Source organism: Oncorhynchus clarkii, chromosome 12, assembly GCF_045791955.1.
Source record: "Oncorhynchus clarkii lewisi isolate Uvic-CL-2024 chromosome 12, UVic_Ocla_1.0, whole genome shotgun sequence".
Lineage (NCBI taxonomy): Eukaryota > Metazoa > Chordata > Actinopteri > Salmoniformes > Salmonidae > Oncorhynchus > Oncorhynchus clarkii.
This window is the reverse complement of record NC_092158.1, coordinates 23,962,774-23,989,503: the sequence shown is the minus strand read 5'-3', so window position 1 is coordinate 23,989,503 and position 26,730 is coordinate 23,962,774. Positions and strand designations below refer to the sequence as shown.

Below are 26,730 nucleotides of genomic sequence, written 5' to 3'. Positions count from 1 at the left end.
GCCATAAGTCAAAAGTGATAACTAAGTGGCTTGGGGAACAAAACATTAATATTTTGGGTCCATGGCCAGGAAACTCACCAGACCTTAATCCCATTGAGAACTTGTGATCAATCTTCAAGAGGCTGGTGGACAAACAAAAACCCACAAATTCTGACAAACTCCAAGCATTAATTATGCAAGAATGGGCTGCCATCAGTCAGGATGTGGCCCAGAAGTGAATTGACAGCATGCCGGGGCATATTGCAGAGGTCTTGAAAAAGAAGGGTCAACACTGCAAATATTGACTCTTTGCATCAACTTCATGTAATTGTCAATAAAAGCCTTTGACACTTATGAAATGCTTGTAATTATACTTCAGTATTCCATAGCAACATCTGAAAAAATATCTAAAGACACTGAAGCAGCAAACTTTGTGAAAATGTATATTTGTGTCATTCTCAACTTTTGGCAATATATACATTATATACATTGTGAAAAATGTATATTTGTGTCATTCTCAACTTTTGGCAACGATTATTACTCATCTCATAAACATAATCTCAAAAAAGAAATGCCCTCTCACTGTCAATTGCATTTATTTTCAGCAAACTTAACATGTGTAAATATTTGAATGAACTCCACAACTTAGACATACACCGAACAAGTTCCACAGACATGTGACTAACAAAAATGGAATAATGTGTCCCTGAACAAAGGGGGAGGGGTCAAAATGAAAAGTAACAGTCAGTATCTGGTGTGACCACCAGCTGCATTAACTACTGCAGTGCATCTCCTCCTCATGGACTGCACCAGATTTGCCAGTTCTTCCTGTGAGATATTACCCCACTCTTCCATCAAGGCACCAAAAGATCCAGGACATTTCCGGGGGGGATGGCCCTAGCCCTCACCCTCCAATCCGAACAACATTTATGTTCTGGAGAAGGTATAAAAGATCGGTGAAGAATCCAGCTACGAACTGGTCCATTTGGTACAATTTTGTGAACCTCATGGGAGCCAATACGGCCACATTACCATAACGCTGTTTATACAATAGCCTCAGTTATTAGGTTTACATCTAATTGTTGTTCAGGATGAATGAGAAAAGATTAAACTATCTGTGAAATTATGGAATGCTGTGTAATGATGTAATGTGAGAGAATTGTATTTCTGTGTAAAGTTTCACTTAAGTCACTTGCACGCCCCTATGAACAAAGGCATGATCTGGCGTCATGGGACAGCCCTTTTTGCTCTCCCGAATAAAACCCCCACCTTGAGAATTTCTCAACAGACCATGTTTCTCCCAATTACGAGATGACTAAGGTTGAGACCAGCGTAACCTCGATAACAAGAGGGCCAAGGTTTGAGAGGGGACCATAAACCTGACTATAAGCTAAGGTTTGAGTAGATGGCTGAATCTTTTAACCATACCACATGGTTAAACTCTTAGACTATCGATACCGACAGAATAAGAACAAGTCTTTGATATTAATTACTAGTCTGCACCTAGGAATTCGGTATCATTGAACGCGAAGTCCGACATCCGCCGAAACATCTATTTTATAACGACATGAATGAATGTCACTCTGAACTATCCATTCTAACCACGACAGAGAGAGGGCGGACAAACAGAAACAAACTTTTGAAGAGATCCCGATGACACACTGAGCGTAAATATATATATATTGATTGCAATTATTCCCAAATGAGTGAGCGTTCATGTGCAAAGGATTAGCATTTCAATTGTTATAATTATCGACTTTGTAGTGTCTCATCTCAGTTGACCCCCACTTCCCTTTGTGTCCACCAAGCCACGATACCGGTTTATCCCACTAGGGAAACTCCGTTATCATTTCCTTGTAACGATCTGTTTGTTTATGCATTTCTGTGAATTACTTAGTAAATGATTTAAGACAATTGATGTATGGATGACTCATAGTGAAGACTGGGTTTGTGCAGATAACCAACCATTTATGACGTTTGGAATGAGACTGAGGTAAATAATAATTCATTAATCAGAAGACTAAGTGATCAGATATCAAAATATCTTAGTTATATTAGGAAAATTATAACTTTATAATCTGAAAATGTTCCTTGGTGCCCCAACTTCCTAGTTACATGATTAATCAGTTTAATAAGTTGATAGGTTTATAGTGTACCTCCACTATTGTGGATAGATCCTATGCAGTGGGTAGGGAGTAGAATCATTGACCACGATTACATGTGGACAGTATTCCGGTTAACACCTCACATTTCGTTCAAGGTCTTATTCAGGATAAGCTGTTTATACACACCTTTGATATCCAGCTAACAAGTATCCCTGAATAAACAGAATATTCCTCTTAAGTTCATATGGGCTAAATAGAATAGTAACTGAAATATGAACACTGACTGTAGGCCTATAACAACTCACATTCATTTACAACTGCAGAAATATGCATTTCCAGCAGTACAATGTTTCATCTTGGGAACTGGAGTGGATACATTTTTCAGCACCGAGAAAATGCAAATGCATGTAATGTTTTGACACTTAAGCAGACAGCATCTAAACCACAAAATATACACCCAAGACAAGTCATGTTATTTTGAATTTCCTTAACCAGGCAAACAGATGAAATGGACATTTTGATCAAGACCAATCTGTTTTCTCCCCGGTGCCTAAACAGAACAGGCAACTTTGCTGATTACTAATGCAATAATTAATGCAAGATTTTCTGGGGAGCACTCATTCCATCTTCTGGGGCAACAAGTTAACAGAAGCTACATGTAGGCCTAATTATAAGTTGTCAAATATGGCCTACCTGTAATTTCAATAAGTAGAAAGTGCTCTAAATTAGGGGTGAAGGTAGCCACTAAGCTACAGTCCAATACAGAGTATCAACAAAATAAGTGGATTGACCTGCACAGGGAGCCTACTTTTTTAAGTGATGTTTGACCATCACATGAAGTCACACAGCACCCATGATATGCAGTACTGGGCCTGCATACCCTGCAAAAAACAGCAAACTGGATAAGATCTGTACATGCCACAGTAGCCAGTCCAATAAAAAGGATATGTTTACATGCAACAACTCAAGTAGACTACCCAACTACCCTGACCAGTACAGGAAGTTGGTGCGCATGTTAAAATGGTCAAAAGGTTTATTACCGTGACATAGAAACCTAAGAAATGCTCTGTAATGTCTGAAACAGTAGTTTATCCCACCCATGTTCATTTGACAGACCGTTTGGAGAATAAACCCAAACATATCCCCATCTGAGTTTAAACTTGTATTTATGTCAGGCAAGAAGTTACATAACACATTGTTATTCATGATTTATTGCCTGGATGAGAGCAGCCCAGAGAGTATAAAACAGATTATTTCTACAGAGAGATTTCAAAGAAAATTCAGTAGAGGGCAGCAAACCAAATGCAGCATTGTCAGATGATCAGTACATTCTGCTTTCAGGAAATGAAGACGAACGTATCCTCTCCCATCCTAATGATAAAAAGAAAGTCTAAAACACAAGTGCTATACAAATATGCTCAATATCCATATAGGAATTAGCCCCCACCCCACATGCTAAGTAGTGAGGAGCTGTAGGCTACCTGGTACTCTTCCAGTTGTCTGCAAGGCATGAAGCCACAGAGCGCAGCATCCACAGGGTCTTCAGCACTCGCTTCCCATCAGGCAGTTGGAAACACTGACCAACCCAAGAGCTACAGGAACCTGGGGGGGGGGGGGGGGGGGGGGGTTGTTATGATGATGCAGTTGCATAACATTGGCATTTGACCAGTCACATCCATTGATACAGTCAAGGTAATTCAGATTGAAACAAGGGACACATTGTGGAAGGTTAAGATGCATTTCTTATCTAAATATTGCACAACATTAGACCCTGCTGAACACATCCCAGGGTTTACACACCTGCCTCCCATAACACAGAGAAAGCCACAGAGGTTTGCAGACCCCGATTACTAGTCACACCCAGTAGCTTGGCCTGGTGTTCTGGACCCATGACTCCTGGAGCAGTCTCCACTGCACTCTGATAACAGCCTCGGAGCTCAGAACCAACCGTCTCAATATCAAGCACAGAGCCCAGCTCATTTCGCCACACTCCCGTCACATTGCATGGGATTGCCTGGAAGAACACATGCAAAATAAGGTCACCAGTACTGTGTCAATAACAGCAGATATACTATGTCATGAAATGTATCTAAAACAGGAAGTAAAAGCAACTCTCAGATTTCTATTCACTACGTGATCTGTATTGTTACACTGCTCAAATTGTAATAGTGGAGCCCAATGATTAATTATATTTTTACCTGAGGAAGCAGCAGTCCCAAAACCACAGCATGGACACTGATATACTTTGCAACAAAACTCATCATGTTTGATTATTTCAAGTTGCTTTACTGAATAGCTCATTCTCTTCTTATACTGATTTACCAAGTTACTATACACTCCCCCAAACCAATCAGCACCTGTCCTTTCTAACAAGACTTAATTGATGAACAGGGTGTAGATCTCAATAGTCTAGCTGTCACTTCTTTCCAGCAATTACAAGTCAATGCAGATTAAGGAAAGGAGAGGAAAGGAAAAGAGGACTATTGAAATGCACCCCTAATTTGAACATTTGCAGCAGGTGTTTCTTCTTTATCAACACAAGTCCTCTCATAAGAGATTCTAGTTTATTGGCTGTAGGTTAACCGATTGGCCAATGAAATGTACACCACTGTCTCGACAATTCTAAAATATGACCCAGGTTTCCATCCAAACTTTTTATGTGAGTTAAATCAGAAAAATCCAAAAGTTATCCAATATCAAAATTATAAACCCCATACCAGACAATCTCCTATGGTTATATTCTACTGAAGTCTTGATGGGTAAATGTGTCAGTCAGAGTAGAGCATTAAGCACATTGTGAAAGCAATAAAGATTTGCCAGTCACCTTATGCAATCAACACCATGAGAGTATCTCAATTGCATACTCCTAGCGTCCTCTCGCCTCGCCTCATTCTCAAAACCCATTGGATGAGAAAGCCAGAGATCCCGCCCCCCTGACCTTATCCTTCAATTGGCTTTGAGCAGTAGGAAGGTGTCGTGTCATTGGCTATGCCAGATTAAGTGATATGACATGCTATTCCATGCTATTCTATAAAATAATTTATCCTTAATATTATCTGATTGAGCTAATCATGTAAATGTAATTAACTACAGAGTCGGGAACGAAATAATATTTATAGAGCTGTTATCTTCCGAATAAGCTCTTAAAGACCTAGTAATATTTTACATCAATAGCAGTCAAAATGAATCCTCACCTTAATTCAGTCTCATCTGAAAGTGTGTGTGTGTGTGTGTGTGTGTGTGTGTGTGAACGTCCGTCCGTCCGTGCGTCCGTGCGTCCGTGCGTGCGTGTGAGCCGGACAGGTTCCTCTCAGGAACAGCACATTACTATCAGTGATGGAGTTACAGAATCGTGTGAAGCTGGAATACTGAGCTTTTTGTTTATTTTTATGTGGAGGTTTAGCACAGAGGGCTCTCCATCAAGCAGCATTGAGCAGTGTGGGCGTTCGACACTCATGACAGAGGTGTTCCTCCAAAAATCAAAGCCATTGATCCTGGCATCTAAGGGTCATACAAGGCCATTGATTAGGCTAAACCAGAGGGATCCGATAATAACCTGGACTCTGAACTCTTGTTGTTTTTCACTGATTTGCCAAGCACGCTATTCTGAACTTTTCCTATTTTCTTTGTCAACTTCAATGATTTTTATTTGTTAAAGCTGCATGTACGACCCATATAGACACTGATTTGTTATTGTAATCTAATCCACTGAAAATAATGACATGAATGGGTGCTACTGACATACCACTAATACTATAAATATATATATATTAGTTGTTTTTTTATTAGGGTCTGAACGTCGGGCCCCCTCCCCAATATGAACACGTCATAAACCATTGCAAAATGTTTAGATTTACAGGAAATTAGCTTTAAAACTGCAACATTTTCACTCAGCCTCATGGCAAAGTGTATAGATTAGCAGGAAATTAGCTATACATCTCAATATTTTCTCTCTGCCCCATGGCAAAATGTGTATAATTGCAGGCAGTTAGCTGTTTTCCGCAAAAACAACAAATTACAAAAACCTTGCCTTGGGGCCTTGTGAAACTGTGTGATATGCCACCAATGGGTGTAAGAAAGATTGCATACATATTATGATTTGAAATCAGTTCTCACACAAGACAAGATCAGTGCTCAAGCGCATAACATTCAAGTAATAATTCTAAATACAACCTTTGGTAATGAAATATCTCTCAATGCTCAATGCTGAAACGAGAAAGCTGTCAGGCCAAATTAGTTACATTCTCTGGCATAGACAAAATTGTGTTTGCGTGGATAGTGTGCCACATTAGATTAGCATAATGCGCGACCTGCTGCACTACAGAACTGATAACCCTGTTTGCTTTTGAGGTGGACCAAAGCCCCAAAGTAGAATGTTGGGATTCAACAGACAGCCCCAATTCATCATGAAAGATTTGGCAGTTCACAGACGCCAATTATTGCACCTGACATGTTATAAATGGGTACCTGCTCCACTAGATCACACAACAGGGATTGAGTCTGACATGTTAAAAGGGCCTCCTCCATTATACATCATACAGTAGTTGAGTTTATATCAACCTTTTTGGAGATGAGCTCATGAAAAATGAAAACCCTTTTTGATTCCACTTGCTGACAGACAAAAGTATCTCAATTGATTTGGATTTCAGTTTACATCAGATTTGCTCCCCCTTATTTATTGTGACTGCTCAAGAGTGATGTATTGGTAGCTATTTGTTGCATCTTTTTGTTTCAGAACCAGGACTAGACTAGGGAAAGACTGTTGGAACCACCCTGAAGCCACACACTCATGATGAGAGCAGCCCCGGATTCCTCCCCACCCAATAGAGACGAAGGTCATGAGAGCGCACCTCAGCAGTGGGAGGTTGATCCCCAGCCATTGCCATCAACTGTTGTCGATGATACTCCGCTTTTAAATCCCCCATCTTTATCCCGATGTATGACTATTCTTCCGGATGCTTTGCACAGACAACGACAGAATCCGAGAGGAGAGTGGTATGATAACACGGAGTACAGCAACGCCGACCATCACGACCAACAAATCGTTTCGATTAATACATATGAGGACCACAACGGTATATATCAGACTCAAGTAGAAGAAATCCCTAGGAATTCAGATGTCGAGGCGCACGATTTCGAAAGTCAGTGGGATCATTCTGAGTTCGATCACAGAAACCTTACACAGAAAACATAAGTGCGACACTTGGGAGATAAATCACCATCATAATAGTACCAGGACATTATGTCCTATTAGCAAGAGTATCCCTTATACTTCAGGTTGAGTCAATGGAGAAGTCACTTTGATTTTTGTTTGACATTTGATATCAAATCAAAGGAACAAGCTTGCCTTTTATAATGTGCAAAATGTCAATATTTACAGCTGCAATATGTAACTTTTTGGGCGAACCAACGAAATTCACATAGACATTTTTGTTATAGATCTGTCATTCTCATTGAAAGTCTAAGAAGGGGTATATGTGTTCTATGTGTGCTTTTTCTATGCTTCCGGTTCTTAAGTTTCATTTTTGTGTCTTTTACTTTCAGTTTTGTATGCCAGCTCCAAACAGCTGAAAATATATTTTTAGTTATGGAAATACGTTTCACAGTGGTTTAGATGGTACAATGATTCTCTACACTATACTTGCTTGTTTTGTCACATAATCTGACATTAAGCAAACCATTCAAATTTTAGCAACCAGGAAATGGCGAAGCGATTTCTACACCGTGCATCTTTAATTGAACACTTTTTCTTGGTTGTTTTACATGGCAGGCTACACCGCCTTTTTGAAATTATGAATATTAATAAATGGCACAATCTGGGATATGTCATGCTGTTCAATTGTCTTATAATGTAATATAGTATAGACATATATTCCTGAATAATAACATATACATTTCTGATGAGGAGTATGTAAATCCTGGTGGGGCAAACCAAAAAATATATACAGGTATTTTAAATGCATGCCAGCAAAGCCACTACACAACACAACACTGAACAATACATTAATTGCACTATAACGGTGACAAACGGTGCCCACAAACTGTTAGGGCTTACATAAAGCTGTCCCAACAGCAGAGCGTTATTTTCAGCACCATGGAGTGAATCTTTATCATTGCTACACCTGGCTATCAGCGGAGCCTTATCTGGCAGCAAAACATTTCATTCAGCATCATTCCCCATCTAGCTTCAGAGTTTGTTCTGTTAGGTGACCTAAACTGGGATATGCTTAACACCCCGGCAGTCCTACAATATAAGCTAGATGCTCTCAATCTCACACAAATCATCAAGGAACCCACCAGGTACAACCCTAAATCTGTAAACAAGGGCACCCTCATAGACGTCATCCTGACCAACTGGCCCTCCAAATACACATCCGCTGTCTTCAACCAGGACCTCAGCGATCACTGCCTCATTGCCTGTATCCGCTACGGATCCGCAGTCAAACGACCACCCCTCATCACTGTCAAACGCTCCCTAAAACACTTCTGCGAGCAGGCCTTTCTAATCGACCTGGCCCGGGTATCCTGGAAGGCTATTGACCTCATCCCGTCAGTTGAGGATGCCTGGTCATTCTTTAAAAGTAACTTCCCCACCATTTTAGATAAGCATGCTCCGTTCAAAAAATGCAGAACTAAGAACAGATATAGCCTTTGGTTCACTCCAGACCTGACTGCCCTCGACCAGCACAAAAACATCCTGTGGCGGACTGCAATAGCATCGAATAGTCCCCACGATATGCAACTGTTCAGGGAAGTCAGGAACCAATACACGCAGTCAGTCAGGAAAGCCAAGGCCAGCTTCTTCAGGCAGAAATTTGCATCTTGTAGCTCTAACTCCAAAAGGTTCTGGGACACTGTAAAGTCCATGGAGACCAAGAGCACCTCCTCCCAGCTGCCCACTGCACTGAGGCTAGGTAACACGGTCACCACCGATAAATCCATGATTATCGAAAACTTCAACAAGCATTTCTCAACGGCTGGCCATGCCTTCCTCCTGGATACTCCAACCTCGGCCAACAGCTACTCGCCCAAGCCTCTCCAGGTTCTTCTTTACCAAAATTCAGATAGCAGATGTTCTGAAAGAGCTGCAAAACCTGGACCCGTACAAATCAGCTGGGCTTGACAATCTGGACCCTCTATTTCTGAAACTACCCGCCGCCATTGTCGCAACCCCTATTACCAGCCTGTTCAACCTCTCTTTCATATCGTCTGAGATCCCCAAGGATTGGAAAGCTGCCACAGTCATCCCCCTCTTCAAAGGGGGAGACACCCTGGACCCAAACTGTTACAGACCTATATCCATCCTGCCCTGCCTATCTAAGGTCTTCGAAAGCCAAGTCAACAAACAGGTCACTGACCATCTCGACTCCCACCGTACCTTCTCCGCTGTGCAATCTGGTTTCCGAGCCGGTCACGGGTGTACCTCAGCCACGCTCAAGGTACTAAACGATATCAATACCGCCATCGATACAAGACAGTACTGTGCAGCCGTCTTCATCGACCTGGCCAAGGCTTTCGACTCTGTCAATCACCATATTCTTATCGGCAGACTCAGTAGCCTCGGTTTTTCTAATGACTGCCTTGCCTGGTTCACCAACTACTTTGCAGACAGAGTTCAGTGTGTCAAATCGTAGGGCATGTTGTCCGTTCCTCTGGCAGTCTCTATGGGGGTGCCACAGGGTTCAAATCTCGGGCCGACTCTTTTCTCTGTATATATCAATGATGTTGCTCTTGCTGCGGGCGATTCCCTGATCCACATCTACGCAGACGACACCATTCTATATACTTCCGGCCCTTCCTTGGACACTGTGCTATCTAACCTCCAAACGAGCTTCAACGCCATACAACACTCCTTCCGTGGCCCCCAACTGCTCTTAAATGCTAGTAAAACCAAATGCATGCTCTTCAACCGTTCGCTGCCTGCACCCGCACGCCCGACTAGCATCACCACCCTGGATGGTTCCGACCTAGAATATGTGGACATCTATAAGTACCTAGGTGTCTGGGTAGATTGTAAACTCTCCTTCCAGACTCAAATCAAACATCTCCAATCTAAAATCAAATCTAGAGTCGGCTTTCTATTCCGCAACAAAGCCTCCTTCACTCACGCCGCCAAACTTACCCTAGTAAAACTGACTATCCTACCGATCCTCGACTTCGGCGACGTCATCTACAAAATAGCTTCCAATACTCTACTCAGCAAACTGGATGCAGTTTATCACAGTGCCATCCGTTTTGTTACTAAAGCAACTTATACCACCCACCACTGCGACCTGTATGCTCTAGTCGGCTGGCCCTCACTACATATTCGTCGCCAGACCCACTGGCTCCAGGTCATCTACAAGTCCATGCTAGGTAAAGCTCCGCCTTATCTCAGTTCACTGGTCACGATGGCAACACCCACCCGTAGCACGCGCTCCAGCAGGTGTATCTCACTGATCATCCCTAAAGCCAACACCTCATTTGGCCGCCTTTCGTTCCAGTTCTCTGCTGCCTGTGACTGGAACGAATTGCAAAAATCGCTGAAGTTGGAGACTTTTATCTCCCTCACCAACTTCAAACATCTGCTATCTGAGCAGCTAACCGATCGCTGCAGCTGTACATAGTCTATCGGTAAATAGCCCACCCAATTTACCTACATCATCCCCATACTGTTTATATTTATTTACTTTTCTGCTCTTTTGCACACCAGTATCTCTACCTGTACATGACCATCTGATCATTTATCACTCCAGTGTTAATCTGCAAAATTGTAATTATTCACCTACCTCCTCATGCCTTTTGCACACAATGTATATAGACTCTCTTTTTTTTCTTTTTTTCTACTGTGTTATTGACTTGTTAATTGTTTACTCCATGTGTAACTCTGTGTTGCTGTCTGTTCACACTGCTATGCTTTATCTTGGCCAGGTCGCAGTTGTAAATGAGAACTTGTTCTCAACTAGCCTACCTGGTTAAATAAAGGTGAAATAAATAAATATATATATAAAAATAAATAAAACATTTACTGGCTTTTAAAAAAACATAGCTAATACGGCTGACTTGCTTAAACAAATGGGGTTTCTACTGACAATTGAGATATACAAACTATGGCATAAGGGGACGATGAGCGGATAATAGGCAATCCATAATTTCAATGACAACATTAATTAGCGGGCTAGGATGGACGTAGTCAATATAACTATTTGTTCAGCAATTTTGAAATGTACAGCGACAGAATTCAGAGCATAGGCCGTTCTTACAGCATTCTTCTGTACACCAAGTCAGAAACATGGGATAAACAAAGGGGGCATATGAGCAGACAATGAAAGCTCTGACAATTTTTAATGATTACATTTCTCTAAAACAGGTTATAGGCTACATGTGCACCACCAAGGCAGAACATTAGGCTAAATTATGAGGTGGAAAGGGACCAAATTATTATGGTGAGGCACATGGGCTACTAACAGCTTACTATACAACATATACTTAGTATTACTTTCTTAGCTACACTATACATATCTCCCTGGCATATTATATAATTTATGCAACAGCATACAAGACATTTTTGGACTTGTTGTGCTGTGCTCTCTTGAACAGGAAAGTGGTGCTGAGGTCTTTGGGGGCAAATTTTGTCATCAAAGTGTGGCATTCTCTGGATTCATGGTGCTTTCAAAACAACTGGGAACTCTGGAAAAAAAAACAAGGTCAAATCATGACGTCAGTGATCTTCAGGTTGGAGCTCTAGAGGGAACACCCCCCTATCCACATCCCTATCCCCTATCCACATCGATGGAACAGTAGTGGAGAGGGTAGCAAGTTTTAAGTTCCTCGGCATACACATCACAGACAAACTGAATTGGTCCACTCACACAGACAGCATCGTGAAGAAGGCGCAGCAGCGCCTCTTCAACCTCAGGAGGCTGAAGAAATTCGGCTTGTCACCAAAAGCACTCACAAACTTCTACAGATGCACAATCGAGAGCATCCTGGCGGGCTGTATCACCGCCTGGTATGGCAACTGCACCGCCCTCAACCGTAAGGCTCTCCAGAGGGTAGTGAGGTCTGCACAACGCATCACCGGGGGCAAACTACCTGCCCTCCAGGACACCTACACCACCCGATGTCACAGGAAGGCCATAAAGATCATCAAGGACATCAACCACCCGAGCCACTGCCTGTTCACCCCGCTATCATCCAGAAGGCGAGGTCAGTACAGATGCATCAAAGCTGGGACCGAGAGACTGAAAAACAGCTTCTATCTCAAGGCCATCAGACTGTTAAACAGCCACCACTAACACTGAGTGGCTGCTGCCAACACACTGACACTGACTCAACTCCAGCCACTTTAATAATGGGAATTGATGGGAAATGATGTAAATATATCACTAGCCACTTTAAACAATGCTACCTTATATAAATGTTACTTACCCTACATTATTCATCTCATACGCATACGTATATACTGTACTCTATATCATCGACGGTATCCTTATGTAATACATGTATCACTAGCCACTTTATACTATACTATGCCACTTTGTTTACATACTCATCTCATTTGTACATACTGTACCCGATACCATCTACTGTATCTTGCCTATGCTGCTCTGTACCATCACTCATTCATATATCCTTATGTACATATTCTTTATCCCCTTACACTGTGTACAAGACAGTAGTTTTGGAATTGTTAGTTAGATTACTTGTTATTACTGCATTGTCGGAACTAGAAGCACAAGCATTTCGCTACACTCGCATTAACATCTGCTAACCATGTGTATGTGACAAATAAATTTGATTTGATTTGAGTTCCCAACTTGGAATTCTGAGTTGGATGACCATTCAAAACATATTTTCCAAGTCAGAGCTAGTTTTTTCAGAGGTCCCAGTTGTCTTGGACTCACTGAAGTCTGAGATTTCCCAGTTCCAAGTTTCCAGTTGTTTTGAACGCTGCAGAAGTCATGCTGGATTGACAGCATGGCCAATGTATTCAACCTTTTCTGGCCCATGGTGTTGAATGTTTATCCTTTTAAACATGGAAAAGAGACCCTTAAACCCAGACTTAGACTGCACACCCACTCCACTGAAAAGCAAGCTAGTGATTGCTTTGCAATGCTTGCAGTTAGACACTGATTCACTTTCAACCCACTCATTGTTGAATTTGCGATTTCCAACTTGTTGTACAATATTTATGTCAAATGGCCGCTTAGCACCGATACGTTTTATCTATCATTTCTCTTCATATGACAAGGATTGAAAAGGATTTGCCAGTAGATTGTCAACTTGATGCATGACGATGACTGCTTGACTAGCTTAGATTGGAGTCCACCTGTGGTAGATTCAAATGATTGGGCATGATTTGGAAAGGCACAAACCTGTCTATATCAGGTCCCACAGTTGATAGTGCATGTCTTAGCAAAGAAACAAGCCACGAGGTCAAAGGAATTGTTCGTAAAGCTCCGAAACAGGATTATGTCTGGGGAAGGATACCAAAAAATGGCTGCAGCATTGAAAGTACCAATGAACACGGTAGTCTATTCCATTTTTGTGGTAATGCTGCAATTAGTTGGTTGTAATTTTGGGTAGAGCAGACATTTGTCATGACGCCATTTCCGGTCAGAACTTGCAGACTTTGTGCGTTTTGTTGCCAACCTTACTTTGCTACCTGACAACTTTACGGTTTTTACTTTTTAATTACCGTTTATATTTTTGTTTTTTCCCTCAATCAACTTTTTTTCATTAAACTTTTTCACTCCGGACGCTTTATCTGGACGTGGTTCTTCAGGACCTCCAACAGCCGAAGCTAAGTAGTAACATGATGCCTTCTAATTGCAGTCACTGTACTCATAACTTTCAGGAGAACTATCGCCTTACGGCAAGGATAGCTGTGCTACAAGCCCAGCTTCAGACGCAATCGTTAGGCGAGGGTAATTTCAGTGTAGGAAGGGATGAAACAGCGTCTGTGCCACCAGCAAGTACAGATAGTAACGTTATTATAAATCCCCTCGCACGGTCCCCGCAGCCGGACATCTTTCTCACGGTTTCTGGAGGGAAATGCTGTAGGAATGCTCAACCAGTGTCGCTCATTGAGCCGACAGAAACTTTCAACCGGTTTTCCCCATTAAGCAATGAGTCGGAGTCAGAGGCCGAACCTTCTCTTGTCTCCACTCCTCCCGTTACGGGGTCTGAGACGCCGAAGCTTCCCACCATTAGCTCTGACAAATTGAAAACCCTAGTCATTGGCGACTCCATTACCCGCAGTATTAGACTTAAAACAAATCATCCAGTGATCATACACTGTTTTCCAGGGGGCAGGGCTACTGACGTTAAGGATAATCTGAAGATGTTGCTGGCTAAGGCTAAAACTGGCGAGTGTAGAGAGTATAGAGCTATTGTTATCCACGTCGGCACCAACAATGTTAGGATGAAACAGTCAGAGGTCACCAAGCGCAACATAGCTTCAGCGTGTAAATCAGCTAGAAATATGTTTTGGCATCGAGTAATTGTCTCTGGCCCCTTCCCAGTTAGGGGGAGTGATGAGCTCTACAGCAGAGTCTCACAACTCAATCGCTGGTTGAAAACCGTTTTCTGTCCCTCCCAAAATATAGAATTTGTAGATAATTGGCCCTCTTTCTGGGACTCACCCACAAACAGGACCAAGCCTGGCCTGCTAAGGAGTGACGGACTCCATCCTAGCTGGAGGGGTGCTCTCATCTTATCTACCAACATAAACAGGGCTCTAACTCCTTTAGCTCCACAATCAAATAGGGTGCAGGCCAGGCAGCAGGCTGTTAGCCAGCCTGCCAACTTAGTGGAGTCTGCCACTAGCACAGCCAGTGTAGTCAGCTCAGCTATCCCCATTGAGACCTTGTCTGTGCCTTGACCTGTCATTATTGAAAGAGATCGTGATACCTCACATCTCAAAATAGGGCTACTTAATGTTAGATCCCTTACTTCAAAGGCAATTATAGTCAATTAACTAATCACTGATCATAATCTTGATGAGAATGGCCTGACTGAAACATGGCTTAAGCCTGATGAATTTACTGTGTTAAATGAGGCCTCACCTCCTGGCTACACTAGTGACCATATACCCGTGCATCCCGCAAAGGCAGAGGTGTTGCTAACATTTACGATAGCAAATTTCAATTTACAAAAAAATTTAAAAATGACTTTTTCATCTTTTGAGCTTCTAGTCATGAAATCTATGCAGCCTTCTCAATCACTTTTTATAGCTACTGTTTACAGGCCTCTTCGGCCATATACAGCGTTCCTCATTGTGTTCCCTGAATTCCTATCGGACCTTGTAGTCATAGCAGATAATATTCTAAGTTTTGGTGACTTTAATATTCACATGGAAAAGTCCACAGACCCACTCCAAAAGGCTTTCGGAGCCATCATCGACTCAGTGGGTTTTGTCCAACATGTCTCTTTGGCAGCACTCTACCAATCAGGTTTTTATGGTAGAGTGGCCAGACAGAAGCCACTCCTCAGTAAAAAGCACATGACAGCCCGCTTGGAGTTTGACATAAGGCACCTAAAGGACTCTCAGACCATGAGAAACAATTCTCTAGTCTGATGAAACCAAGATTGAACTCTTTGTCCTGAATGCCAAGCATCACATCTATAGGAGACCTGGCACCATGCCTACAGTGACGCGTGGTGGTGGCAGCATCATGCTGTTTTTTTTTAGCCAGGATCGAGACGAAGATGCACAGAGCAAAGTACAGATAGATCCTTTTTGAAAACCTGCTCCAGAGCGCTCAACTTCCAACAGGTCAACGACGATAAACACGCAGCCAAGACAACGCTAGAGTGGCTTCAAGACAAGTCTCTGAATGTCCTTGAGTGGCCCAGCCAGGGCCCGGACTTGAACCCGATTGAACATCTCTGGAGTGACTTGAAAATAGCTGTGCAGCAATGCTCCCCATCCAACCTGACAGAGCTTGAGGATCTGCAGAGAAGAATGGAAGAAACTCACCAAATACAGGTGTGCAAAGCTTGTAGCGTCATACCAAAGACGACTCAAGGCTGTAATTGCTGCCAAAGGTTCTTCAACAAAGTACTGAGTAGTGTCTAAATACTTCTTTAAATGTGATATGAGTTTTTATAAATTTGCAAATATTTCTAAAAAACTGTTTTTGCTTTGTCATTATGGGGTATTGTGTGTAGATTTATAAGTGGGAATAATTTTTTAAATACATTTTTGAATAAGGCTGTAACGTAACAAAATGTGGGAAAAGTTAAGGGGTCTGAATACTTTCCGAAAGCACTGTACAGTTGAAGTCGAAAGTTTACATACACTTAGGTTGGAGTCATTAAAACTCGTTTTTCAACCACTCCACAAGATTCTTGTTATCAAACTATAGTTTTGGCAAGTCGGTTAGGACATCTACTTTGTGCATGACACAAGTAAATTTTCCAACAATTGTTTCCAGACAGATTATTTAAGTTATAATTCACTGTATCGCAATTCCAGTGGGTCAGAAGTTGACATTTACTAAGTTGACTGTGCCTTTAAACAGCTTGGAAAATTCCAGAAAATTATGTCATGACTTTAGAAGCTTCTGATAGGCTAATTGACATCATTTGAGTCAATTAGAGGTGTACATGTGGATGCATTTCAAGGCCTACCTTCAAACTCAGTGCCTCTTTGCTTGACATCATGGGAAAATCAAAAGAAATCAGTCAATTTTATTTTTAGACCTCCACAAGTCTGGTTCATCCATGGGAGCAATTTCCAAATGCCTGAAGGTACCAAGTTCATCTGTACAAACAATAGTTTGCAAGTTTAAACACCATGGGACCATGCAGCCGTCATACCGCGCAGGAAGGAGATGCATTCTGTCTCCTAGAGATGAACATACTTTGGTGCGAAAAGTGCAAATCAATCCCACAACAACAGCAAAGGACCTTATGAAGATGCTGGAGGAAACAGGTACAAAAGTATCAATATCCACAGTAAAACGAGCCCTATTTCGACATAACCTGAAAAGCCGCTCAGCAAGGAAGAAGCCACTGCTCAAAAACCGCAATAAAATGCCAGACTATGGTTTGCAACTGCACATGGGGACAAAGATTGTACTTTTTGGAGAAATGTCCTCTGGTCTGAGAAAACAAAAATATAACTGTTTGGCCATAATGACCATTGTTATTTTTGGAGGAAAAAGGCGGAGGCTTGCAAGCCGAAGAACAGCATAATGGGAGCATAATGTTGTGGGGGTGCTTTGCTGCAGGAGGGACTGGTGCACTTCACAAAATAGATGGCATCATGAAGACGGAAAATCATGTGAATATATTGAAGCAACATCTCAAGACATCAGTCAGGAAGTTAAAGCTCGGTCGCAAATGGGTCTTCTAAATGGACAATGACCCCAAGCATACTTTCAAAAATTGGGGCAAAATAGCTTAAGGACCACAAAGTAAAGTTATTGGAGTGGCCATCACAAAGCCCTGACCTCAATCCCATAGAAAATGTGTGGGTAGAACTGAAAAAATGTGTGCGAGCAAGGAGGCCTACAAACCTGATTCAGTTACACCAGCTCTGTCAGGAGTGGGCCACAATTCACCCAACTTATTGTGGGAAGCTTGTGGAAGTCTACCCAAAACATTTGACCCAAGTCAAACAATTTAAAGGCAATGCTACCAAATACTAATTGAGTGTATGTAAACTTCTGTCCCACTGGGAATGTGATGAAAGAAATATAAGCTCAAATAAATAATTCTCTCAACTATTATTCTGACATTTCACATTGTAAAAATAAAGTGGTGATCCTAACTGGCCTAAAACAGGGGATTTTTACTTGGATTAAATGTCAGGAATTGTGAAATCCTGAGTTTAAATGTATTTGGCTAAGGTGTATGTAAACTTCCGACTTCAACTATGTATATATTTCTTGGAGCCCCACCTAACGTGAATGACTTGTCAGCACTGCTCATGAGTCTAGTACAACCACCTTCCTACACCTGTTTTACCTTGAAATAATCCAAATTATGAGTAGGCCTGTTAATGATATATTATTTTTAACACTCCCATTTTGAGCATTTGCAAACAAACATAATATAGCCAAATATGTGTAAATCTATTGTATCCTGTTGATCACATGGACTTGCATTCATAGCCCCATTTATGAATTGGGGCAATGAATGGTGGTAACATATCCCGGACCCATCCTTCCGCTTCATTTTACAAGTAGCTGGGCCGCTGTCATTGGACTGAACAGATTGTACAGCTTTCTGAGTGTAGGTTACTTAAAGAACACCATGAGGCTGCATTTATTTAACTGGGCATATGAACTCTATATAGAGAGGACTGGATTGAGACAGAAGTCCCCATCAGGACTTCGGGATATGTTTTGCTTAGCTAGTACTGTACAGCAAATGTTTGGCTTTCAATCAAAGCCATCAGAATTCAACAGATGTCGATCACACCTGTCATCCAGTTGCTCAATAAAAAAACCTCAGACCAAGGATGTTGTGCATTATAAACAGGATGGTTCAAGCAATGAATGCTGATTGGCTGACAGCCGTGGTAAATCAGACCGTTTTCCACATGTACGACAAAACATTACTAATTACTTTGGTAACCGGTGTATAATAGTAATAAGGCACCTCAGGGATGGTGGTGTGTCCAGGCACGTTGTGTAGTGCATAAGAACAGCTCTTAGGCGGGGTTTATTGGCCATATACCACATCGAGTCTCATTGCTTAATCATCCTTTATATATTGGGAAGTAATGCAGCGATCAATACTTCATGTTATTTTGGTTTTGGGGAAGTGGTTCTATAAAACCATCCATTTCACTCGCAAACACGCATGCTTTTTTCCTGTTGTCAACCTGTCTGCAATTGCATTCAAGGTTTTTGATTTACTTAGATATGGTCAGAATGCTAACATCACAAATGACTAACAAGGAATGAAGCCCAACAAGCAAAGATAAAATGCATGTGTAATGTGTTGACACTTATGCAGACAGTATCTCAACCACAAAATACCCACCCAAGTCATGTTAATTCACTTAGATTGACATTTTGCGCAAGACATATCGTTCCACTGTTTGTGTTGTTCTTCCTGGTGCCTAAAGGCAACAGGCAACTTTACTGGTGATTAATGTATTATCAATGCACAAAATTCTGGTGAGCAGTCATTCCATCTTCTGGGGCAACAAGTTGACAAGCTACATGTAGGCCTAATTATAAATTGACAAATGTACAAAATATGGTCTACCTGAAATTTCAATAAGTAGAAAGTTCTCTAAATTAAGGGTTAAGGTGGCCACTAAGAGTATCAACAAGTGGATTGACCTGCACAGGGAGCCTACTTTTTGAAGTGATTTGTTTGACCACACGAAATCCACACAGCACCCATGATATGCAATACTGGGCCTGCACAACCTGCAAAAAAACAGCAAACTGGATAAGGTGTGTACATGCCACAGTAGCCCATCCAACAAAAAACTACACTGGGATACAAGCTTTTTCCAGTCATTGTAAACAGGATGTTTACATGCAACAACTCAAGTAGACTACAACTAACCTGACCAGTACAGGAAATTGGTGTGCATGTAATAGTGGTCAATAGGTTTATTACCTTGGCATAGAAACCTAAAGCTCTGTAATGTCTGAAACAGTAGTTCATCCCACCCATGTTCATTTGACAGACCGTTTGTTGGAGAATAAACCCAAACATATCCCCATCTGAGTTTAAACTTGTATTTATGTCAGGCAAGACAAGGTAAATAACACATTTGTATTCATGAATTGAACAAGTTACATAATTTATTGCATGGATGAGAGAGCAGCATAGAGAGTATAAAACAGATTATTTCTACAGAGAGAGTTCAAAGGAAATTCAGTAGAGGGCAGCAAACCAAATGCAGCAGTCAGATGATCAGTACATTCTGCTTTCAGGAAATGAAGTCGAACGTATCCGCTCCCATCCTAATGATAAAAAGAAAGTCTAAAACACAAGTGGAATACAAATATGCTCAATATCCATATAGGAATTAGCGCTAAAAACATTGAGTATACCTCTGTAGCTCTCATGTCAGTAGGCTTTTAGTAAAGGGCAATATTGTGTTATACAGTAGCATCCCCCCCCCCCCATGCTAAGTAGTGAGGAGCTGTAGGCTACCTGGTACTCTTCCAGTTGTCTGCAGGGCATGAAGCCACAGAGCGCAGCATCCACAGGGTCTTCAGCACTCGCATCCCATCAGGCAGTTGGAAACACTGACCAACCCAAGAGCTACAGGAACCTGGGGGGGGGGGGGGGGCAGGCGATGTGATGCAGTTGCATAACATTGGAATTTGACCAGTCACATCCATTGATACAGTCAAGGTAATTCAGATTGAAACAAGGGACACATTGTGGAAGGTTAAGATGCATTTCTTATCTAAATATTGCACAACATTAGACCTTGCTGAACACTTCAAGGTTTACACACCTGCCTCCCATAACACAGAGAACGCCACAGAGGTTTGCAGACCCTGATTACTAGTCACACCCAGTAGCTTGGCCTGTTGTTTTGGTCCCGTGACTCCTGGAGCAGTCTCCACTGCACTCTGATAACAGCCTCGGAGCTCAGAACCGACCGCCTCAATTTCAAGCACAGAGCCCAGCTCATTTCGCCACACTCCCGTCACATTGCATGGGATTGCCTGGAAGAACACACGCAAAATAAGGTCACCACTACTGTGTCAATAACAGCAGATACATTTCGTGACATAGTATATCTAAAACAGGAAGTAAAAGCAAGTCTCAGATTTGTATCTACTACGTGATCTGTATTGTTACACTGCTCAAATTGTAATAGTGGAGCCCACTGATTAATTGTAATTTTACCTGAGGTAGCAGCAGTCCCAAAATCACAGCATGGACAGTGATATACTTTGCAACAAAACTCATCATGTTCAATTATTTCAAGTTGCTCTGCTGAACAGCTCATTCCCTTCTTATACTGATTTACCAAGTTACTATACACTCCCCCAAACCAATCAGCTCCTGCCCTTTCTAACAAGACTTAATTGATGAACAGGGTGTAGATCTCAATCTCTTCTTACCAGCAGTTAAAATGCAGATTGTGGAAAAGAGGACTATTGAAATTAACCCCTAATTTGAACATTTGCAGGTGTTTCTTCTTTATCAACACAAGTCCTCTCACAAGAGTTTCTAGTTTATTGGCTGTAGGTTAACCGATTGGCCAATGAAATGTACACCCGTCTCGACAATTCTCACACATGAACCAGGTTTCCATCCAAACTTTTTATGTGAGTAAGGTACGTCGGATAGAAAATGTCATAACAGGCCTGATGGAAATAAGCATTTTGTCTGTAAACTTTCACAATGTCCACGAAACAAAATAACCTAGACATGGTGGATCTTTTGTGCCGGTAAAATTAACTATGCGAGCAATGTCAGTGGAGATGACTTAATGCGAAAATATTCATAAAATAACCATCATATCGAAATAAACTTGGGAGTCACGCAATGATATGGTGTGAGGTCCTCCCACTACTACTCATCGGGGAAGCATGCACTTTATTAGGCTACAAATTAAATACATGATGAATTTCACAGGGTGGTGATAGTGCACGGTATATGCGTGACGCTCCTTTCCAATAAATATCGAGGGTCTTATTCTGGTGATAATAATGATTGACTAACATTTGACAAATAAAAATAACATCGCTCTTTTGTCCTATAATGTCATTGTTTTGGCTAGAGCGCACGTGCCAATACCAGAATGGGCACATTGGCTACGTAACGCAACATTTTTTGTGACAAAACCATCAGAGTTGAAAATGCAACGGAAACCCATTTAACTTGTATTTTTTATTCAGTACATGGGAATTTAACCACAAAAGTTATCCGCAACAAGTCCATTTGATGGAAACACGTCTCTGGTGTGAAAATGCACATTTTTAGAATATTCGCATGATAATCTGTAGCCATTTGTATGGAAATCTAGCTATGGACGATGATAAATTCAGCATTATATCATCCTGGGCATATATTTGATACGCATCATCAATTCAATCGATACTGAAAACGATGTGTTATGTTGATCAATAGAGGGTGCTATTTTATTGGACTTGAACAACTCCATCACTCCGTGAGAGCTGGAAAGCATAATTGTTAACAACCTATAACAAACATTAATTAAACTGTAAAGAACCATGTGCCCTAGTCAATGTATGACTGGACTAACATTACGTTTGTATATCTTCCTCACATAGATATATCATTCTGAAATCTGTCTTTGAAATTGGTAGGCCACTACAGCGATGCAATTTTGATTCACAGGTAAATGTACCAACTCAGATACATTCCTTGGTCGCATCACCTCACCAGTAGCATGAGGTTAATCGTGTGGTGATGTGGTTAACTATTTTCAGACAGCTTCTCCAATATCAACATTTTTCAAAATGGATTTTCACTTTTTAATTAATAAACACCATACCAGACACTCTCCGTTGGGTTATATTCTACTATAGGCTTGAGGGGTAAATATGTCAGTCAGAGTAGAGCAGTGAGCAAATTGTGAAAGCAATCAAGACTTGCCAGTCACCTTATGTAATCAACACCATGAGAGAATCTCAATTGCATACTCCAATTATGACCTTGCGTCTTTCTCAAAACCCATTGGATGAGAAATCCAGAGGTCCCGTCCCTTTGACCTTATCCTCCAATGGGCTTTGAGCAGTAGGAAGGAGTATGCTATTTAGATTTTCCCATGACTTGGCATATTCTACCCCACCTCAAAAACTGTGACTTTTGAAATAGATGGTGGTTCTTTTGGGCTTGATGGGTTGTAATTGGATATTTACACTAACATTCAATATTCTGTCTTAATTTAACTGATGGAAATTACACACTATGGTTTTATGGTCTTGCTTAAAAAGCAATATATATTAATGAGTGAAACACACTCGACTGGCCTCACATGGGGTAAATTATTTTATTATGATGATCAAACTTTATTGCTTTAGGTGTTTGGGAGGGGAGGGAGGGAGGGTGACAGGTTTCTGTCAGACAGACAGAAACAGCATTATAAACAGTGATGGATTTACAGAATCGTGTGAAGCTGGAAAAATGAGCTTTTGAAATATTTTGATGTGGTAGTTTATTTACATTGTCTTTGATATTCAAAGTAGATCTTCAAAATATTCATAATGCAGCTTAGTTCATTTTAAATATCAGACATTCTGTGTCTATCCATGTTTACAGCATATAGGCCTATACCACCATTACTCATTATACATTTTCTCATATCCCAGTAATATAACATATGTTAAGTAGCCTCCATTTATAATATGATACTCTTTTTCGTAAACTGCAAATTTTCACTCTAATTTTGCGGGAAATGTTTTCCTGGAGCTCCACAGTTGTCAGAGCAGCTTGGTAACCAGGCACGGAGGGCTCTCCATCAAGCAGCATTGAGCAGTGTGGGTGTTCGACACTCATGACAGAGGTGTTCCTCCAGCAATCAAAGCCATTGATCCTGGCATCTAAGGGTCATGCAAGGCCATTGATTAGGCTAAACCAGAGGGATCCTATAATAACCTGGACTCTGAACTCTTATTGTTTTTCAATGATTTTCCAGTGTTGTGGAAATTTCCTGTATTACCAAATCATGAGAGAGCACACCACACACAAGTCAGAGTTATCATAAAGTCCCATCTTTAATTATATGAGCTTCACCATAGCCCTGTGACTCTCAGATCAGATCAAGTCCATAAATTAATTCTCTGAGAGTGTCAACATAATGGCAACTGAGATCCTTTATAGCAAAGACACACCCATCTAAACTCACATGACAAATAACAGATCTTAGGAACATTACACAAACCTTTTACTTGAAAAAAGGAAAATCCTATAGGCAGACAGCATTAGCTATAAATTATCCTTCAGTTTGGTCTCCTAAACCGAAGTTCCTATCTCGTTCTTGGTACCACTTAGAACCAAAACATTACCTCTTCCAATGGCATATATCAATTGTCAATTTCTAGATACTCCCATAACAAATACAACCCCTCTTGGACAAGCTTACAGAGAGAAGAGTGACTGGCACACAGACTTTGTGGAGCCACCTAACTGGTTCCCCATTAATCACACCATCCCTTCACATGGTTTAGGAATAGTGACAGACACATTTACAGATAAGACTAACCCGACCTCTCCCCTCTCTGGGCCCAATGAACTTTTGCCACATAAGCATACTTATGAAAAAATAATAAAACATCTTATTTATCAATGTTACCTAAAAGATTCTGCTACTACACCAGGCACATTATTCTGTACTTTTCCTATTTTCTTTGTCAACTTCAATGATTTTTATTTGTTAAAGCTGCATATACAAACCATATAGGCAAAGATTTGTTATTGTAATCTAATCCACTGAAAATAATGACATTGAATGGGTGCCACTGACGTATCACTAATACTATAAATATATACACTGCTCAAATAAATAAAGGGAACACTAAAATAACACATCCTACATCTGAATGACTGAAATATTCTTATTAAATACTTTTTTCTTTACATAGTTGAATTTGCTGACAACAAAATCACACAAAAATCATCAATGGAAATCAAATGTATAAACCCATGGAGGTCTAGATTTGGAGTCACACTCAAAACGAAAGTGGAAAACCACACTACAGGCTGATCCAACTTTGATGTAATGTCCTTAAAACAAGTCAAAATGAGGCTCAGTAGTGTGTGTGGCCTCCACGTGCCTGTATGACCTCCCTACAACGCCTGGGCATGCTCCTGATGAGGTGGCGGATAGTCTCCTGAGGGATCTCCTCCCAGACCTGGACTAAAGCATCCGCCAACTCCTGGATAGTCTGTGGTACAATGTGGCGTTGGTGGATGGAGCGAGACATGATGTCCCAGATGTGCTCAATTGGATTCAGGTCTGGGGAACGGGTGGGACAGTCCATAGCATCAATGCCTTCCTCTTGCAGGAACTGCTGACACACTCCAGCCACATGAGGTCTAGCATTGTCTTGCATTAGGAGGAACACAGGGCCAACCGCACCAGCATCTGGTCTCACAAGGGGTCTGAGGATCTCATCTCGGTACCTAATGGCAGTCATGCTACCTCTGGTGAGCACATGGAGGGCTGTGCGACCCCCCCAAAGAAATGCCACCCCACACCATGACTGACCCACCGCCAAACCGCTCATGCTGGAGGATGTTGCAGGCAGCAGAACGTTCTCCACGGCGTCTCCAGACTGTCACGTCTGTCATACGTGCTCAGTGTGAACCTGCTTTCATCTGTGAAGAGCACATGGCGCCACTGGCGAATTTGCCAATCTTGGTGTTCTCTGGCAAATGCCAAACGTCCTGCACGGTGTTGGGCTGTAAGCACAACCCCCACCTGTGGACGTCGGGCCCTCATACCACCCTCATGGAGTCTGATTCTGACCGTTTGAGCAGACACATGCACATTTGTGGCCTGCTGGAGGTCATTTTGGGCTCTAGCAGTGCTCCTCCTGCTCCTCCTTGCACAAAGGCGGAGGTAGCGGTCCTGCTGCTGGGTTGTTGCCCTCCTACGGCCTCCTCCACGTATCTTGATGTACTGGCCTGTCTCCTGGTAGCGCCTCCATGCTCTGGACACTACGCTGACAGACACAGCAAACCTTCTTGCCACATCTCGCATTGATGTGCCATCCTGGATGAGCTGCACTACCTGAGCCACCTGTGTGGGTTGTAGACTCCGTCTCATTCTACCACTAGATTGAAAGCACCGCCAGCATTCAAAAGTGACCAAAACATCAGCCAGGAAGCATAGGAACTGAGAAGTGGTCTGTGGTCCCCACCTGCAGAACCACTCCTTTATTGGGGGTGTCTTGCTAAATGCCTATAATTTCCACCTGTTGCCTATTCCATTTGCACAACAGCATGTGAAATTTATTGTCAATCAGTGTTGCTTTCTAAGTGGACGGTTTGATTTCACAGAAGTGTGATTGACTTGGAGTTACATTGTGTTGTTTAAGTGTTCCCTTTATTTTTTTGAGCAGTGTATATATCATTTATATTTTGTTAGGGTCCCCTGGAGGTCGGGCCCCTCCCCAATATGAACACGTCAAGAACCATTGCAAAATGTTTAGATTTACAGGAAATTAGCTTTAAAACTGCAATATTTTCTCTCAGCCTCATGTCAAAATGAATAGAATAGCAAGAAATTAGCTTTACATCTCAACATTTTCTCTCTGCCCCATAGCAAAATGTGTATAATTGCAAGCACAGGAACTAGTGGTCCTTGATGTCAGGCTGAACAGCACTGTGGCTGAGGTCGGGGAACAGAAGAAGGACCTGACACGTCAGAAAACAGAAGTAGTGCAACTGTGGAGGGAGCATTTTGGTACGTACACACAGTACAGACCCTCTTGTTTACAGGTCAACAATCTCCTCTGGCAGTGACATTACAAAGTATGTTACTGCTGAAGAGAACAAATTAAAGGATATATCTCAAAAACAACACCATGATGTTTGGTAATGTTGTCGTTGGGAGTTTGTGTATTAATTGTGATATATTTCCTTTGGGTCAAGCCCGGGAACTGAAGGCCCTTAATGCCAAGTCAAACAACACTGAGAACCAGCTAGAGGAGCAGGGGACAGAAGTGGGGAAGCTGAGAGCTATGGTGGATAACCT

The 26,730-nt window shown here is 41.7% G+C and overlaps 2 protein-coding genes across 2 annotated transcripts; both read right to left on the bottom strand.

The window, feature by feature from the left end:
* Positions 1-3,421: 3,421 nt before the first annotated feature.
* On the bottom strand, positions 3,422-4,348 carry LOC139421946 (avidin-related protein 3-like). Its single transcript, XM_071173083.1, has 4 exons — positions 4,283-4,348; positions 3,885-4,098; positions 3,566-3,686; positions 3,422-3,455 (listed from the first exon to the last, which is right to left on the bottom strand). Exons 1-4 carry the CDS (start codon positions 4,346-4,348, stop codon positions 3,422-3,424), a joined length of 435 nt encoding a protein of 144 aa, XP_071029184.1.
* A 15,550-nt stretch (positions 4,349-19,898) lies between these two features.
* On the bottom strand, positions 19,899-20,972 carry LOC139421945 (avidin-related protein 3-like). Its single transcript, XM_071173082.1, has 4 exons — positions 20,907-20,972; positions 20,509-20,722; positions 20,199-20,319; positions 19,899-20,005 (listed from the first exon to the last, which is right to left on the bottom strand). Exons 1-4 carry the CDS (start codon positions 20,970-20,972, stop codon positions 19,972-19,974), a joined length of 435 nt encoding a protein of 144 aa, XP_071029183.1. The 3' UTR covers positions 19,899-19,971.
* Between the last annotated feature and the right edge of the window lie 5,758 nt (positions 20,973-26,730).

Excerpts from the sequence above, each read along its gene's own strand:
- LOC139421946 (XM_071173083.1), bottom strand. The coding sequence starts at position 4,348 with ATGATGAGTTTTGTTGCAAAGTATATCAGTGTCCATGCTGTGGTTTTG. Across the intron at positions 3,687-3,884 it reads CTCTGTGTTATGGGAGGCAG|GTTCCTGTAGCTCTTGGGTT; the intron begins GTGTGTAAACCC and ends CCCCCCCCCCAG. Across the intron at positions 3,456-3,565 it reads GACAACTGGAAGAGTACCAG|GATGGGAGAGGATACGTTCG; the intron begins GTAGCCTACAGC and ends TTTTATCATTAG.
- LOC139421945 (XM_071173082.1), bottom strand. The coding sequence starts at position 20,972 with ATGATGAGTTTTGTTGCAAAGTATATCACTGTCCATGCTGTGATTTTG. Across the intron at positions 20,723-20,906 it reads TGGGACTGCTGCTACCTCAG|GCAATCCCATGCAATGTGAC; the intron begins GTAAAATTACAA and ends GTGTTCTTCCAG. Across the intron at positions 20,320-20,508 it reads CTCTGTGTTATGGGAGGCAG|GTTCCTGTAGCTCTTGGGTT; the intron begins GTGTGTAAACCT and ends CCCCCCCCCCAG.